This window comes from Rhamphochromis longiceps, linkage group LG1 (genome assembly GCF_057381845.1).
Source record: "Rhamphochromis longiceps isolate RC_006_pf linkage group LG1, R_longiceps_female_GT1.1, whole genome shotgun sequence".
Taxonomy (NCBI): Eukaryota; Metazoa; Chordata; class Actinopteri; order Cichliformes; family Cichlidae; genus Rhamphochromis; species Rhamphochromis longiceps.
In genome coordinates, this window is record NC_140557.1 from 31,359,656 (window position 1) to 31,378,488 (window position 18,833).

Here is an 18,833-nt window from a genome sequence, read left to right on the forward strand (position 1 = left end):
CTCTGCTGAACTTCAGCCCAACTTACAGGATTTAAAGGGTCTGTTACTAACATCAGCTGATCTTTTATTATGGAGAAAAAAAACGGAGACGTTTTGAGGGTGATGATTTGGGCTTGTTTTGCAGCTATGGGATCTGGGCAGCTTGCAATCACTAAGTTAACCATGAACTCCTGTGTATACTGAAATAGTCTATAAAAGTGACGATACACAACAGGACACAGATCCCAAGCACAGCATCAATTCTATGAAAAGAAAAGATTGCAATGGCCCGGTCAAAGTCCAGACCTCAACCTGACTGAAATGCTGTTCTGGGCCCTCGAGAGAGCTGTGCATAAACACATATCTGCAAACCTCAATGAACTAAATAAACGATGTAAAGAAGAGTGGGCCAAAATTCCTCTGCAATGATTTAAAAGACTGATAAAGCCATACAGAAAATTATTAGTTTAAGTTCTTGCTGCTAAAAGTGATTTTACAAGCTATTGAATCATGTGGTGTAATTATTTATTAAGAATACACAGAATCTTATCGAGTGAAAACTATGAAAGACGAAAAATGGTTTTTAAACCCTTTTTTGTAAATAAAGGGTTTTTTTTCTTTAATCCGAGAGCACAAATCCAACCAGCTACGTGTCTGCGCGCCATTGACGTATCCATGGCAACAGCTTCTAATGTTGATCATCCCAAGATGGCGGACGCGGAAACAACCGCAACGGTGAGTGCGATGCGAGCTGCTCCTCCTTTTCTTGAATAAACACAAACTTGACTCGAAATATAATGAAAGTGTGACACTTCGCGAGAAAGCCCGACGCCAGGTTTTACCACACGCTTTCTATAACGCTTACTTGAACGTTAGTTAGCTAGGTGGCTAGCCTATTCTAAGTCTGCGCTAAGTTGATTAAGCTGCAGCTAACGGCAACTTGCGAGACTAATCTCACTCACTCAAGGGCAAATTTAAACCTTAACGCTGACAGCTGTAGCTGTGGCAGAATGGCAGGATTGCTGTGGACTGTTTGGGAAGCTTTAGCCCACCCTTAATATACGATAACGTAGAAAACGTTATCAAGCAGCTTTTCATTAACCGCCTTACGACCAATCCCAGTTATATTATCGCTGTGGCATAATAACTTTCAGCGTGTAATGACATGTAGAGAATATCAATAAACTGCTAAGCATCAGCAACCACATCCAAAACAATCCACAAGTGAGGTCAAATATGGGAAGAAAAATATGTGATGCGAGAAGAACTGCGCATGCGTGCATCTACCTGCACATTGTGAAGATAGCAAATGTTACTGTTGTTGCAGTCACTGAACAGAACATACACAGGAGCACGTTACATTGCAAAATTTTACCGGTACATCTCAACAATTTGAATAAAATGCATTAATGTAATATATCATTCCATTCATCCTTTCATTTGATGGTTATTCGGGATGTGGTGGCAGCATGCTGGCACAGACCCCCAAACAACCCTCTCCCCATTCACCTCCTCCAGCTCTTCTGGAGGAACACTGAGAAGAGAGAGTAGTTGAGAGACATAATCTCTCCAGTATGTTTTGGTTATGCCTAGAAATTCTGTCCATAGAAGTTATAAACTGAATTGATGACAAATAGGCAGTGTTTGGTCACCAAGTCTATCCAACCCTACAGATCTGCATGCTTCTGCTGTTTGATTGGGAAAGAGTGTTTTCTCTCTCTCTGTTCATTAAGTAAACACACATGTCATTCAGCTTGTTGGCCCACATTCCCACACAGCCTTCTTTCAGTTTTTGAGTGGACAGGATTTTCTGTATTTTGGTGAGGGCTGCCCGAGGATTATTTTACTGTGTACCACACAGTCATGTGAACAGTCATGTGTTTTTGCAGGACTCTGTGCAGTGCTCTGAGAAACCAAGTACACCCCATGATTCAATAGCCTGTAGATGTACCATGTAAAAGCAATAACTTGTAATAATTATTAGTAATACTTTTCTGCATGACTTTATCTTCACAAAGTTGCTTCAGTTCATTAAGGTTTGTGAGCATTTGTTTATGCACAGTTCTCTTAAGGTCCTGGAACAGCATTTCAGTCAGGTTTTGGTGTGGACTTTAACTGGACAATTGCAACACCTTGATTGTTTTCTTTTTCAGCCATTCTCTTGCACTTTTTTATGCAGGAGAGTTCATGATCGAGTCAATAACATGGTGCTCAGGCCCTCTGGCTACAAAACACACCCATGGTATTGGTATGAGGTGTTTGTGCTGATATGCTGTGTTGATCTTTACCATACACAGCGCTGTGCATCATGACCAAAGATCTGTACTTTGATCTCATCTGTCCAATGGACATTTTTCAGAACTCTTGGAGTTTGGTTCAAACCTAAGCTGTGATGCCAGGCTTTCTCCTGACAGTCCTACCAGAAAAGCCATAACTGTTTTTTCTAATTGTGCTCTCATGAACTTTAAATTGAAACATGCTAACTGAGGCCTTTAGAGTCTGAGATGTAGTGCTTGGAATTTTTTTCCTGCATTTTCTCTGAGCAGTAAACATCTGACCTTGGGGTGATTTTGAAGGGACGCCTTGGGAAGGTTGTTGCATTGTGTTAAAACACACCTGTTTACTCCAAACCAGCAAACTAAAAGAAAACATCATCTTTGATAGAGGTGCTCACACTTGCCAATGATGAGTTAATTAAGTACATCTGATTGGCTGGCGGCTACTGACATTCTTAATTCGTATAGAAGAAGTAAGGATGATGTAGGTTTTCAAAGGCCTGCATAGAATCCTGAGGAAACTTTTGTTTTTCACTTGACTTTCAGACTCCTGTTTGCTGTTATTTATTTTTCTGCTTGTCTTGTTTGTCACATATTTCAGCTCCCTGTTGCTACTGAACCCAAGAAACGTCGGGCGCCTAAAGGTACAGTGAAAGCACTGCAGGTCATGTTCTGAAATTAATTGAATTATTTTCATGTTGTTGTGTGACATTCATTTTTTTGAAATTCATTTCTAAAAGTTGGTTAAGTGTTGATAACTGAAACTAAAGGTTTTGGAAGTGAACGGCCTGCAGAGGTCACCCTCACCCTTCTGTTTGTTTTCTCTGTAAGGAACAGGCATTATGCTGCTGAGCCATTTTCCAGATATTTCTCTGTGTAGAAAATGTCTGGTAATCAGAGGATGTTTTGTCATCATTATTGAAGCCTAATGTGCCATTAAATAGTTTATATTTCTGCCCACAGATATTTTGTCTTTTCTTTGTTTTATAGTGCTTTGTAATAATAATAATAATAATATTCAGAGCTACTGAGAATTGCACCTCGGTGGAAGCAGTTGAGTACATGCTATGATGTGGTAATGATAATTTTTATTTGGCATGCAAACCCTTTCCTGGATTGTACTTAATATGAGACACACCTCTGTTCTAACTAAAAAAAAGAAAGAAAGAAAGTAAAGATTGGATTTTAGGAGGCTAATACACATACACCAATGGGAGCAGACTTGATAACAACCTGAATGCAGAGGAACTTTAAAATTGAGATGCACTGTTTTAAAGCCGCTGCTGAGTTAAAAATAAAGTGGCAGCTGGGTGCATGAACTTCACAGCTTTATCTACAGGGAATTGTGACTTCATTATGCCTCATACAGACTGTATACGCAAAAATAGTTCTTTAAAAAGTTTTCCAAATGCAAAGCGTGTTAAAGTGTATATCAGCCGATTTTTGGCACTTGATCACAACTGGATGAAAACAGTCACATGCAAGGACCCATCCATTTTGCAATGTAGACATTTAAAGATTTGACATAATCAAGCAACGTGACATAAACCTTAATTGTGTCCATAAGTCACATTCATTCCGCACTTACCAATGTGAAATGTAATTATGGTTATTTAAGGCATACACAAATTTACCTTTGCTATGCAGAGTAGTATGCAGAGTATATTATGTTAGATTTTGAGCACTGCTGTTTGTGCATTCTTAGTGTTAATACCTGACAGGTGCTGTGCAATGGAAAGATCTAAAGTAAATTTAAAAAAAAATAGTACAGTATGTTAGATTTTAATAAAATCCAGTGTGAGTTTCTTGACTCGGATGTAGCAGTCTGCCTTATTTTTTTTAGGATACTGACAGTCATTTCTGGCACATTCCCGATAAAGGGGGAAAAAAGGTGTCAGCATCTCGATGTGAGACTAAATGACTTGACAAGATGAAGGCTTTTTTGGAGGGTTTTTTTGTGTGTGTGATTGAACTTCCAAAAATAATATTCATCATATTTTTCATTACGTTCTCCCCATGTGTCTTTTGATCTCAGCATGCCTCTCCTCTGCTCTTATCCCCTTTTAACAGATGGTTGAAACACACTGAGGGCAAAGCTGCCTTAGCTTCATCCAGATCAAATATAACAATGAGAAAACTCTCTCTTTGCAATGAAGTTTTTCACATTACTATATTTAGGAGACCTCGTGCTGGGCTGTTCTTCTGTGCTTCTTTCTATCCTTCTCTCATACAGTAGTTGTAGGAATACACGTTGCCCATGTATCCCATCACTCCTCTCCAAATTCTGCCTTGCTTTATGTATGTGGACCATAGTGCACCGCAGGACCACAGCTGAAACCCAGAGACAAGAATATTATTGCTGTCTCAGCAGGGAGAAAGCGGATTAGGGTCCCTACAAATAGGGCCATTCCCAGTCTTGACGTGGCAAACGTGTGGAGCCCGTGCCGTTTCACAGTCGGCGATGGAGTGGATTTCTGTGTAGTATCTGGAATGGGCTCAAGTTCTAGCAGCAGATCAGCGAAGCTCTTCTTGAGGCGCTGAAAGATAAAACAGAGGGGAGCTTTGGTGTAATTCACACTGTATTTTTTTTTTTTTTAACACTCGGAGTTCGTTAACGATACCCACCCCCCCACCAGTGTCAATGGTAAAGCCTAGCACTGTATTTCACAATGCCTTCAATCCTATTTTTAGCCTCAGAGGAAGGTAGTAGGTGCAAGATAACAGGATTACCAGAATCAGACTCGCTTGAATTGGCATTATGTGTGCTTCCTTGTAAAATGAAATGTTGTACTCCACTGGGAAGAGGACTTGGAGGCGTTGTAGTTCGGTTCTCGAGGTTACCTAACCCTTTCTAAAGCTGGCTTTACATTGTTCTGCTCATTCCTTCAGCCTCCCTCTTTGACTCTGTCTCTATACCCTCGCTCTTCTGTCACAAGCACCTGGCTTGCGAGAGACATTGTTGCCCTGGCAACAGGGAGAATATCTCAACCTGTCGAGACATTAAATGAGAGACACGGGGGGAGAGGAGGGGGAAAAAAGCAGTGTTTGTAACGCAAAACTTGCTTACAAGGTGACATTTACAGACTGGCTGGTGAATTGATTACAGTTTAGCCTGGGGTTTCTGGTTGAAGTGTTAACATCTATGTTAACTGTCACATCAAAGACTTACTAGCAACTGCATGGGGAGGCTGCTTTCAGGATTATTTATTCAGCTGTCAAATTAGAAAAGATGGCATACATTAAAAATAGTTCTAATAGACATTACTCTTAATAGGCTGAGCCATCTGTTCATAAGAAGAAAAAAAAACTGCTAACGAGCTAAGATTTGCAGCATGCCTACTCGGTGACTTGACTTAAATTTAGCCTGTGGATTTAGGTTGCAGTGTTACATCTGTGTTAACTGTCAGATCAGAGACTTACTAATGACTGCAAAAGGAGGGCTCTTTAAGGATTAATCATTGAGCTATCAGCCAAATAAGACATCATCTGCACAATAACATGCTCAAAAGTTCTTGTTTTTTTTCCCAAAATCCTTATTCATTTGTAATATTTAGATTTTTATGGTGTTCCTCCACCCAGCTCCAGAGCTTCCTATTGTGGAGAGAAGGAACTGGTTAATCCACCAGCACTATATCCTCAAGGACTACGATACCTGTAAGGTAAAGTGCCTTCATTCCTCAGCTCTGTTTGCGGCGTAGTCTGTCATTGACCTGTGACTGTGCTGAGTGTGATTGACTGAAAGACCCACTCTGACCTCACTGAAGATATACATGATGAAGATATTGAGTTCCCGACATGCACGCGGCTTTGTCTAAGGCCTGATTCATTCACTGCATTGAAACTGCTTCACACTTAATAAAGTCTCTGAATAGTACTTGTTAGATATATTACTGGACTACTCCTGCACGCGTTTTCTTTGCATATCTAATTTGTGTGAGGCGATAATGACATACATCCCTTCCGCTTACTCTGTTCTACAGATGTACAGAACAGGGTGTAATATTCCTCTGTATCATCTGAGTACTGGATGGATTTCGAAATTGTCTTTCCACTCTGCGCCTTTTTAGGTTATCATCAAAGACCAACTGCAGGAGACTAATGGGATGTGTGAATATGCTATATATGTTCAAGGTGAGCCATCATTTTTGTAGCAGCCATTCCCTTTTTCCGCTTTTAATGTGTAAGATATTTTTTTAACAGCTACATCAAGTAAAACCTCTGTGGTAGTCAACACCAGAGCTGCATAAGTACATGATTTCGTTTCCCCAAAAACTGCTCTTTGGACCTCATGCTGTGTCTTTGATTTTTTTTTAATGCGTTTTTTTTTTTTCTTTTAATTCCTCAAGCAGATGAAGATCCTTTTATTTTGTGTGTGTCTTTATTTCTTTGTGCAGCACTAATCTTGCGTCTTGAGGGCAAGATCCAGCAGTCCCTGGAGCTGTTTCAGAGCTGTGCCATCTTAAATCCCAACAGCGCAGACAATCTTAAGCAAGTGGCCCGATCACTGTGAGTCTTCTGCACTGAAGCCTCTATGAGCGCATCAGTGCCTCTCCATTAGCTAACAAGACAGACACAGGGGAGAAATATACAGTGATAACAGTCACACTGCAGGCCGCTTAGAGCCAGAACCTTCACCGCTTAAGGGGAAACACTGGAGAAAAAACTGTTTTTTAATGCATTGGTCAGCTTTAAGATTTTGGTCCGTATTGACATGATAACATCACATGGTTACTGCAGACTGCGGCACATTCATGATGGAAATCTACCACCACATCCCAGAGATGCTCTATTGGATTAAAATATGGTGACTGTGGAAACCATCTGAGTACAATTTAAGCGCATAGTCATGTTTAACAAACCAGTTTGACATTATTTGAAGTTTGTATGGTTTGTTAGTCTGCTGACAGCAGCCATCAGAACATAGCACCCTGTGGTCACAAAGGGATGGTCATGGTCAGCAACAATACTCAACAATGCTCTCATTTAAATGGTGCTTAGTTTATACTAAAGAGCCCAAAAGGGATCATGAAAATATCCCACACACTGTTAAACCACCAGCAGCCTGAACCATTCATACAAGGCAAGACCCATGTTTACATGTTGTTTATACCAATTCTGACCCTACTGAATGTTGCAACAGAAATTGAGACTCAGCAAACCAAGCAACAGTTTTCCATTGTTCTAATATCAAAGTCACTTAAATCACCTTTCTTCCCCATCCTGATGCTCAGTTTGATTTAATCAGGTCATTTTGACCATGTCTATGTGCTGAAATGCATTTAGCTGTTGCCATGTGATGTTTGTATTTATGACTAGTTTAACAGGCATTCCTAATAAAGTGTCAGGTGAGTTTATATGAACACACAGTTTCATTAACGTTATGTTATAAAGATGTTGTCTCTGTTATCAGTAATCCAATGGGAAAGTTTGGGGCTTATAGTAAAGTTTTATCCTCTTGACCCGTAATGCCTCCCTTTGTAAAGAAAAATGAATACAGCTTCATTGAATGGTTTGTTTTTTAATGTTGTAATAATAGTTATTCTGAAAGCAGTAATTAAAATGGGTTATCGTCTCTTATGGATTATTGTTGTTTATTGTTTCTTCAGATTTCTTCTGGGAAAGCACAAAGCAGCTATTGAATTCTATCATGAAGCTGCAAGGCTCAACGAGAACGACTGGGTAGTAGAAAGCAAACACTCTTAATTCCTACTTTGTCTTTAAGGTTTTTTGTTTTTTTTTTGCAGAGATTATAGCACTGACAAATTCTGCCAACATTTAGAGTGGGAATTACCTTGACTGAACCTTTTCTTCTCACACTTGCAACAATTTATCACAATCAGCTCTGTGGTTGCACATCCAAATTCGTCCAGGGCTGTTTTACTAGGGGGCTATCAAAGTTGTGCTACCATTAATCACTCCCACTTCCTTCTCTAATGCTACTGCAGAACTGTTGGCCTATAAAACTTTTACATTTGGAAATTAAATTCAGCTCAACCCGTGCAATGCAAAAATGATCCATGTAAAATCTGACATTTTCTCACCCCAGGAGATCAGTCATAATCTGGGATTGTGCTATTTCTTCATCAAAGACTTCAAATATGTGAGTACAGCTGAGTTTACCAACACTATAGCAGGACAAATTGTAGTTGTTCCACAGGGATTTGATCATTTTGATCTTCTGTCTCTCTCAGGCTGAGGAGCATCTAAAGATAGCTCTCAAGATAAACAAGCACGACAAAACCTTCATGATGCTCGGGAAGGTTCACCTGCTGGCTGGAGAAACAGACAAGGCCATAGAGGTGTACAAGAAAGCGGTGGAGTAAGTGCATATATATAATGTTAGCCATTCATGCTAGATGTTGTTAGGCATTACTCTGTATGTACTATACATTGAAACATTCTTGACATGTACAGCAGTCCATTAGAGCTGATACATTTCTCAAAAACCCAACTTAAAGAGTCTAATGGGGGCTGTCCCACTAAAATCTCCCAAAAATATTAATGAGAACACCAGCACTCACAGCACGATACCAACATTGCTTGACAGCAAAAAGAGAAATGTGGGGGTTTGGGCCTGAAAATATTAATGATGTTCTCATTAAGGAATTGTTTATGACAACAAAGTCAAACAATTTTCTTTAGATTCCTGTGGAGAAGTTCAAACATACCGCCTTCAAACATTGGTTCAGAAGGTTCTCGCATACTTTAAGTTGTTTCATCTTGGTTTTTATTTTTATGGCTTTTCTGTCTCCAGAAATCATTTTATTCAACACTTAAAGCTTTGCCACATTTTTAACTCTGGGTTCAGTATAAATGCAGTTCATTTCCACTTCTCCTCGCATGTTGAATATTTAAACATTAGGCCATGGTGTAAATAAGGAAATGACATTTGTGTCTATAATAGAGCTCATTATGGCTGCCTCCTGTTGGGGGTAAATGAATTAATCAAGTGCCCCAATACTGGTGTCGCTTTTAATGAGACTTACCACTGTGATTCTTATTTTAATGCCAACCTGCCTCTTCTCTACCGTTTTTCTTTGAGCCCCATCGTCCCCCCACAGGTCATAATTAATACTCCACAATTATACCGAATCAAAGGCTGATTGAATAATCACGAGATTCCCTAGATATCAGCTGCTGTATGTTTGCTCAAGAACAAGCACATGCATTGAATATGATTGCTGGCATAGGTTAACTGACATTATTCTTTTGGCTCATCTCTTTTTCAGATTTTCTCCAGAAAACACTGAACTCCTCACAACACTGGGCCTGCTGTTTTTGCAGGTAAGCAGATTTCTTTTTCTTTTTTTAAATGATTTGATGAAATGATATGCCCATAAATGATGAGCACAGCAAAAAAGGAATGACAGCAATCTTCTCTTTGTTTGAGCTCGGGAAATACCAGAAAGCATTTGAACATCTTGGGAATGCCCTCACCTTTGACCCCAACAATTATAAGGTATGTGGGTACTTACACATTACAATTAGGCAGAAGCTTATTTTGTTACTCACCTCCTTAAGGACAGTGCACCAGGTTCCTTTTAAATCAGTTCATTCCCTGTCAGATGTTACGGCCTGACTTTCATCTTTCATCAAGGCTACATCTTCCTCTAATATCTCTTTAATCATTGTTTTTATTCCTAGGCCATCCTGGCTGCAGGCAGCATGATGCAGACCCATGGTGACTTTGATGTGGCTATGAACAAGTACAGGGTGGCAGCATGTGCTGTGCCGGAGAGTCCCCCTCTGTGGAACAACATTGGCATGTGCTTCTTTGGGAAAAAGAAATATGTAGCTGTGAGTAATGTTTTTTTTTTCCTGCTTGTTTTCATCCAGTTTGGATGAGAAAACTGCCAAAAGGCAACACACACAAAAAGCCTACTCGGTGTTATTTCCACACCAGCCATGGCTCGTGCCTTTAATCACAGCCCAGCCACTTAATTCTGCTGTTTCTGAAGGAGCCCTTTGTGTATACAGTACAGTGTTTATCCTATCTTTTATTTGATAGAGACAGCGTAGATAGACAGGAAAGTGGGGAGAGAGAGAGGAGGGGGAAGGCATGCAGCGAAGGGGCGCAGCACATACGTTGCCTTTACTGTATGTATCTGCTAGGTGTTCAGATATATGTTATACATATACATATATATAATGTAAACATATCTTAATTTTAAAAGCAACTTCATTCAATTCTTTTTTTTTCTAGTTTAGAAACCAACACGTTGTGGGGATGACTGAGTACAATACAAACTCTACATTTTCTGTAATCTTCATTAATCTTGAGAAAATGAAATCAAACCCCCCCAAACTCTGTAAAACACAACTTCATTACAATTCTGGTGGTTTTTCTTTGGCTAAAACCTTCAGAGGATCTGGCACAATTCCCTCTTCAGGAAACTTCTACATATGTTCCTGAATCTGATGTTCCTGTTTGTTCTACTTCATATATTATTAAGATACTCACCTAAAGGTCCTGACAATTTCTCTCTCCTAACTTCACGTCTCCCACAGGCCATCAGCTGCCTGAAGCGGGCCCACTACTTGTCTCCTTTTGACTGGAAAGTGTTGTACAACCTTGGTCTGGTACACCTCACCATGCAGCAGTATGCCTCTGCCTTCCACTTCCTCAGTGCAGCTATCAATCTGAATCCACGAATGGGGGAGCTCTACATGTTGCTGGCAGGTACGGAGCGAGTGAGACAGACAAATCCTTCATGATTTAATTCTGCCTGAAGAGGAAATCTATGACGGCAAAAACAGGGATAGCTTTTTAAATAGCACTTTACTGAAAATGTCGCTGCTTAAAGGATTTTTGGGGGGGGGGGGGGGGGGGGGGGGGGGTTATAAATGTATTAGTATTTTCATTAAATCTATTCAGCAGCTTGACCACATTTACATTTGATTTGAAAATTGAAAAGGGCTTGTATGTGACAAAAAATTTCCTGTCACATCTTTAGTTGCTCTGACCAATTTGGAGGATTATGAGAACGCCACCAGATCTTACGAGCAAGCTGTGACTCTGGATGAGTGAGCCTGTCCTCAGTAACACCTTGAAACTTCCATTGATCTGAATTTAAAACTGTATCAGATCATTGATTTTTTTTTTTTCCTCTTCTTGGTGATCAATTTTCCACAGATCCAACCCCCTGGTTAACCTGAACTTTGCAATCTTCCTCTATAATCATGGAGACAAGAAGGGAGCTCTGGATCAATACCAGGATATGGAAAGGAAAGTCAACATACTCCGAGACAGCAGTAGCAACTTTGAATTTGATCCTGAGGTACTGTAGATCCTGATATCAATGATGTCTCTGAAGTTAGTGGTCATTCTTTGTTCCAACGCAACACATTTTAATCCCTAACAGCTAATGGACATGGCTCAGAAAATGGGAACTGCTCTACAGGTGACAGAAGCGCTGGTGTGGACTAAACCAGGCAAGGACTCCAAATCAAAACCAAATTCTGCAGCAGCCACCAAAACCCCCGGTGCTCCCCTCGGTACTAACCAAGTCCTGGGTCAGGCCATGTCTTCAGCCGCAAGCTACAGCAAAAACATTCAGCTGTCAACAGGTACACACGACCAGTTATGGTCTTGTTTAAAGCAATATTTCATGATCCGCCTCCACGGTGAAGCCTCTCCTGTGCCGTTTTGATCAAAGAAGAAGGGGACGTTTGTTAAGAACCTGAAACATCAAAGTCAAACTGAATCTCTCGCTTACATTTGTTCTGAACGCAAACTCAAAATGACTTCCAAGGAGTCCAGTGTAACGCCGGCAGAGTGTGTGATTTGCAGCTTCCACCTCTCTGCATCAAACCAAAGTTCTTTTTTTCATTCAAAAGGAAAACTTGAAAATATCACTTCCCTGTATATTCAAAGGCTCGTGCCTTCACTGCTGTAGCAGATTGAATATACAGGGTAAGGCAAAATGGAATATGTGGGGGAAAAACGACGTCAACCTATTGCCTGTATGCTGTGTGTTCTATTCTTTGGAACAAAAGAGAATCAATAGTGTGGAAAAATGACACACGGGTAAGCTTATGAATTCAAGGCTACTGTGCAGTGATTGCAGAGGCTTACAGCTCTCAAAGGTAAGTGGATAATAGTGCTTTTCTTCACTGGAGCCAATGGCCTGTGTTTTCTCCCACTCATGTGTAGCTGTTAACAAATATCACCAGAACAATAGATACATCTTCAGTGACATTGGCATTTTACATAATTCCACAGCTCTGGCATCTATTTAGCCCCTAACAACCAGCAATTACCAGCCATTGTTTGACAACCAACCAACCTGAATGTGTATGTACTTTACAGCTGGATTTAGAAACATCTGGTACTATCTGCACAGAGAATTAATTAAATTGTCCCGTAGCATGTGACATAATATAGACATTTACAGCCTGGGACCAATCACTATTCCCAGCTAATGCTGCAGAGCTCAGCATTAATGAACCCCACGCGTCTCATCAGAAAGTAAAAGATTTCTGATAAGCTTGTAGCGAAGCAAACCTGCATGAATTCTGTTTGTCTTTTCCAGGGGTGTCCGGAGGACCTTCCAATGCAGGAGAGCCAGAAGATGATGTACTGGAAGCCCCCAGCCCACCTTCTGATCCTCCGGGATCCCCAGAGCCCGCAGAGTCAGACAACCCTAAACCCAGAACCTCCAAAATGAAATCGAAGGTGCAGGAATGAATTCTCTTGGTGGCTACAGTCTTACACTACTTGTGTCATCTTTGAGGTCACCTATTTGTAATGGAGGACAATTAAGCCTCTTTGGCTACGTTCACACTGCAGGTCTTGATGCTCAATTCCGATTTTTTGATCAAATCTGATTTTTTTTGTCTGCAAATAAAATTTGACAGTAAACGCTCTCTAGTGTGAACGCTCAAAGCGGCCCGCGTGCGCAAAAGAAGACGTCACACACAACGCTCTCTGTTTAGACCCAGAGCAAACAATATTGTTTGACTGATAGCCCTTAATATAAAGACTTCGGACTTTAAGTTTCTCAATTTTTGCTTTAAGTTATTTTGTTATTTACATAACAATGTAAATAACCTAATAATGATCCTTATTGCTGTTTTAGAGGAGCGGTGCTTCAAAGAATAGTTGCAGATTTCTGTCAAAATCTGCAGATTATACAGTACAAATAACATGTTCACGTTGTCTTCCCAATAGTTTCACTAACATCTACACTGGATGCCAGGAAGCGTTCGCGATGTCTTCTCTGGCGCTGATAATTGGCGTCTGTCTTGTGTCAGTGACGTAAACGATGGATTTAATGCGACATAACCATTCAAACAGCAGTCGCTTTCTAAAACATCGGATATGTTTCGGATTCAGTACCACATACGAAAGTGACTCAGATCGGATTTGAAAATACTGTCATAACATGATCGTATATGGGTCACATAGGGTCAAAAAAATCGGATTTGATGCGCTTTCGCCTGCAGTGTGAACGTAGCCTTTGAGCGCAGCCAAGCCACTGTATTTGTGCTTTTTCTAGCTCATGGTAGTTCAGTCTTGGTTTTAATTTAGCAGCACAGAAGTTTCACGTCCTGCTCCGACATTTCCATGTGAAAAGGGTGTGGTCGGTGTTCACTGTTATGCCTCTCATCTCAGAAATATCAGTACACAACTCACCGATGTAAACCAACAGTTTTTTAACTTAGCTGTACATATTTGTACATTTAAGAATTCAAGAAAGAAAGTCTGTATTCAGCAAAATGGTGATAACGGGCCTGTGAAGTTGCAAGTATTCATTTATGATGAGCTTAGCAATAAGGTTAAAGGATGGATTTTATTTGTACTCACTGTCTGATATGATCCAGTCAGTGTGAAGGAAATGCTGTGACAATCACCGCTACAATGTGAGGATAGAATGGGAGCTGTTTCAATTGTTCCTGGATATAGTTTGTTTGATAGGACTTGAGTATAAATAGTGATACATGCTTTTATATGTGGATAAGTGTTATGTTTATAGAGTAATGTATTTAATATTAAATAAGATTTTAAATAAAACAGCTGTCCGCTTATTTTGTAAAGTCCAGATTATGTGCTGTATTGTTGTGTCAAGGTGATTCAGTTAGACACCACCAACAGGGGACAGTATTGTTTAACAGCTTTGAAACATACGCTCTACAGTCAAGTGAGAAAAAGTTTTTCAAGGACTCTGTGCAGTCCAGTGAAAAAGGAAATACTCTCACTGCTTTCATTAGAATTAGAAGATATTTGATTAACAGCATTTGATTAGCAGACAAGTGTTGCTAATCAAATGCGCCTCTATTAAAAAAAACAAGTTTTGGCAATTGTTGGTCTGGAGCATTCAGCTGTGTGTTAACACAATACCACAATCTTTCCATGAGTGGTTGACCCAGCAAATTCACCCCAAACGTCAAAGAAACTGAAAAACCCCAAAGCTAAATTTCAGACTCCACAGGCTTTGGTTAGCATGTTACACCGTCACAAACTTTAAATTGTAATTATTAAAAGACTGAACAGCTACGTCCTGTTTGGAAAGGTTTCCAGCAGAAAGCCTAGTTTCTCTAAAAAGAGCACGGGAGCATGGCTCTGATTTGCTTTCTGATTTGCATTGAACAAATCAAAATACTCGTTGAATAATGTCCTTTGGACAGAGGAAGCCATCCATCCATCCATTCGCTTCCGCTTATCCTTTTCAGGGTCGCGGGGGGCGCTGGAGCCTATCCCAGCTGTCATAGGGTCAGTCATTGAGTCAACCAAACAGAAGCAAATCTACAACAGAATGTCTGAAAGAGGAAAGAATCAATGTGTTGCAATGACCCAGCCAGATCTCATAAGCAAACCTCAATGAAATGAAGCAACGTTGTAAAGAAGAATGGGACAAAGTTCCTCTACAGTGATGTGAGAGACAGAGTTATTGCTGTTAGAGGGTCCTACAAGCTTTTGAATCATGGGCTGGACTACCAACATAGTTATTTCTCAGAGAAGGTTTCACAGTGAGTAGTTTGTTTTTAAATATAGTTGTGTTATATTGTTGGCAGCCAGTGTCCCAGATATATGAGCTGTGAGACAATCGGAGTACTCATAAAGGCACTTTTTTTTTTTTTTACTCACGATTCATATCGACCAACTTTTCAAGGTTGGCTTAAGCTGACGATGGGGTCTCATGAATAAGGGATAAACCTCTGGTGTATGATGAGACCTCGTGAATTAGCTCACTGAAGGTCACTCACAAACTGAAAATATATTAGTGTGTATCGTTTATAATATGCATGGGACAGTCTGTATGTATTAAACAAAGCTATTTATAAAATATGTTCCTCTGACAACAGAACACAAAGGATTGTCTTTATTAATTTATGGGTATTTAAATGTGCCATTGTTGTTTTGTTTTAATTAATAACCAACTAATAAACAAACAGATAAATTACGCTCGTGCATTTATCATTTAGAACCACCAACCAGCCTCCAAAATCCCAAACGCACACCCATCACTGCTGATGATTTTTCAGGCTCTTTGGAGAACTGTGCTAAGGTCACTGACAGTCATTTGGGAGGAAAACTTTAAATGGAGTTTCTGTTACATCAACAAACTCTGAGAGCTTTAAAAATAGGTGTTTACATGATGATTACATGTTAGCTTCAGCGCTTTCAGTTAGCAGGCAAATACAAGTCTCTGCCAGCTTCAGGACAGAAAACATGAAATTTGTTTTGTTTTGTTTAATACTTGAAACAACAAAAATTTCAATTAACCACACATGTTACACAGAAGATTAAATTGTAACATGATTGCAAAAAAAATGTGTTTTTGAATCTGTTGCTGTTTGGACGTAATGATATTTAAAGAGAGCCGTGTGAAGGTCTGCATATAGGGACACAAGCCTCTTTTATTATTATTATTATTAGAATAAGACGTATTCCTCTTGTGTTTTTGATCAGTCGTGGATCTTGCATCTGGGTCTGACTGGATGACAAGGACAGGATGTAAATATGGATTTTTTTCCTCCGGCTCAGCACAGAGCGGAACATTGCTGTGAACCGAGTGGCAGGTCAACATGGTTGCTGCTTGTCTGTCTCTCTTCTTTGTGGTTGTTTTTCATCGTAGCGCAGCCGTGACTGGAGACTGTGAGTGCAGAGAAGTGATTGTGTTGGCAGTCGCCGCTCTGGTTATTTGAGTCAGTATACCACATGCATCACCGCGTGGAAACACAGATATTAGAGTTTTATTTGTGTACAGAAGTTGGTTTCCACAGTAAAGGGACCACTGTTTACAGACTTTAACAGGAGGAGTATATGACCCAGTTTGGTATCAAAATATTGAGCTCTGTTTTTACCACCTAATGTGCTTTATTTGTATGAACTTGAGTTTACTGCTGCAGCTGTGCACTTCCATCTTTCAGAAGCTGATCAGTAAGCTACACAAGATATCTGAATCTCTATCTCTCCATATAGCTATAGATGTGGATAGTGTGTCTTTATTTTTACTCCATTTCCTCAGATTTGACAAGATAAAGGTTTGAGGACAAGTGATGCAAGATCTTTATTTTTTCTTCCTGTGATTGAGTTTTCAAGCTCAAACATGGAAGAACTTGGTAGTAATTGTCAAACTGATGAATAAGAGACATGAATAAGTCATTTTTTTTATGTGTGTTTTTTTTCCTGCCATGTCAAATTTCCCATGTGGCACATTGATGACTGAAGTGAACAATTCTAATATTCTTTTATTGTTGCCATTTATCTTCCTAACTGAGCCCGTTATTAGACTTACAGAATACCGTTTTGCCAGAGAGTAATCATTTATGGAGCGTAATATAAAAGTGTGGAAAAAAATCATGCGAGTAATACAGCTAAAGTTTCTGTTTTTGATTTTCTTTTTTTAAAAACGTCTGTTTTATTACACAGAATCATTTTGAAAGGTACAAATGTCGCCTCTGTGTCTTAAGCCTTTGTGCTGTTATTGCTCTGGCATGATCTCAGTTTCGTTCAGTCGGTTGACATCTTATCCAGTATAACCATCGTCTCGAGGGCAAATAGTTGAAGACAGATAAAATCTCCCGGCTTTGCTTTATGTGGCCTCACATGTCACTGCTACGACCTGAAATCCAAGCGGATCAGCGTTTGACCCTGAAGACTCTGACAGCAGTGACCATTGATCTGTTTGTGTTCCTTTGGTTTACTTTCACGAGGAAGAATAGCATCTACATGCGCAGCTATTATTGTGAGAGACTGTATGTAGGTTTTTTCATTAGGTGCTTGTTAAACCGTGCATGCCTGAAGTGCCTGCGGTCGTAACTTTTACAAGCCAGCTGATGGCCTGTAAGTTACAGCTCCTGCTCCAGTTATATTTCAGAGCAGCTGTGGAAGATTGCTTTTCCATTCTCATCTGTCTACAATTCAAATGGCCTCTGGAAGTGTCTCAGTAACTAGTGGAAGTTTCACATAAACTTCTCTGGCTCCAGGGAATCGTACGTTTTGCCATTGTGTTTTATTCGGCTTGTGCAGTGTTGAGGGTGTAACTTAAAATAATTGGCCTAAATAAATGCAGATTTTTTTTTTTAATTCCGATGATATGTTGTGGCTATGGAGTAAAAATGTAGATTATGCTTTATTTTCACTTTTTGTATTTGCATGCAGAGTTTCTTTTTTGTGACTTTTACAGTGTTTTGGACTGTGGCTGGTAGCTGCAGCTGTTTTCAGACTCAGCTGTTGACTGGCTTGTTGTCAGTCTGCTCACACCTGGGAGGCTGGACTCTCATTCTTCCACTACAGAACAATGCTGACTTTGACTAATACGAAGGGGAAATGTTTATGTCCTTTGTATCCGTAGTATTTATTGTATAAACTTGATATTTGAGAACTCTGTCTATCTGTATCTCAGAACTCTCACATGACTTTCTAGGTCTACAGTTCTGTAACCTCAGCTTGTTACCTTGCAAAGCTATTGTAATATTGCTTGCAGCTCCTGGTGTACTCCCTCCCCTGTCCACTTTCTGGCACGTTTAAGCAGTTTCACAGATATTCATGAGGTCTCAAGTATCAAGATTAGTACCAGCTACTCTGTGCGGTTAAAAATAGTCTACCTTTTTTTTTTTCTTTCACCCCACTTAAATCGCTTACACACATTTCTTTCATTTCTTTAAATTTTGTCCTATTATCAGAAAACACTACAATTATTATATACTTTAAACCCATCTGTAATATTTACTTTATTTATTATTGTAATAAGTTGGTATATTTTATCAGAAAGGATGCAAGGGACTCCCCTGTTGACTTTACAATGGCATTATGAACAAACTTAATGGTTTATTTCCGTAAATAAACAATATGCTCCTCTTTGTTTTAACCATTTGTTGTCTGTGAATAGCTCTTCTTTTCCTTGCCCACCAAGACTGAAAGTCATGCTAACCCTCAATCTTGGCAGATCAACTGATAACGGCTCATTTCCATTGCTCTGCTGATACTCTTTCACACATGTGACTGGCAGTTCTCACATAGGTTTTGGTATTTAAGCCACTTCAGCCCGCCTATAGATGCTGCATATCTGCAAGCTGCTTTGCAACCTACCCCCATCGCAGCTCACTACTTTTCATGCTGTGTCTGATTGA

At 39.9% G+C, this 18,833-nt stretch overlaps 1 protein-coding gene across 2 annotated transcripts; it reads left to right on the forward strand.

Moving 5' to 3' along the window:
• The first annotated feature begins 616 nt into the window (after positions 1-616).
• On the forward strand, positions 617-14,257 carry bbs4 (Bardet-Biedl syndrome 4). 2 transcript variants are annotated; one of them, XM_085406164.1, is made up of 16 exons: positions 617-714; positions 2,857-2,899; positions 5,835-5,914; positions 6,323-6,386; positions 6,650-6,761; positions 7,862-7,934; positions 8,302-8,355; positions 8,447-8,574; positions 9,485-9,539; positions 9,646-9,714; positions 9,900-10,052; positions 10,764-10,935; positions 11,210-11,279; positions 11,389-11,533; positions 11,618-11,822; positions 12,788-14,257. In XM_085406164.1, the coding sequence occupies exons 1-16, from the start codon at positions 655-657 to the stop codon at positions 12,940-12,942; spliced, it is 1,638 nt and encodes a 545-aa protein (XP_085262290.1). In that variant the 5' UTR covers positions 617-654; the 3' UTR covers positions 12,943-14,257. The 2 variants fall into 2 exon arrangements, with proteins under 2 accessions (XP_085262290.1, XP_085262286.1); XM_085406160.1 differs by having other exon boundaries at positions 656-714; positions 5,810-5,914.
• Positions 14,258-18,833: the final 4,576 nt, after the last annotated feature.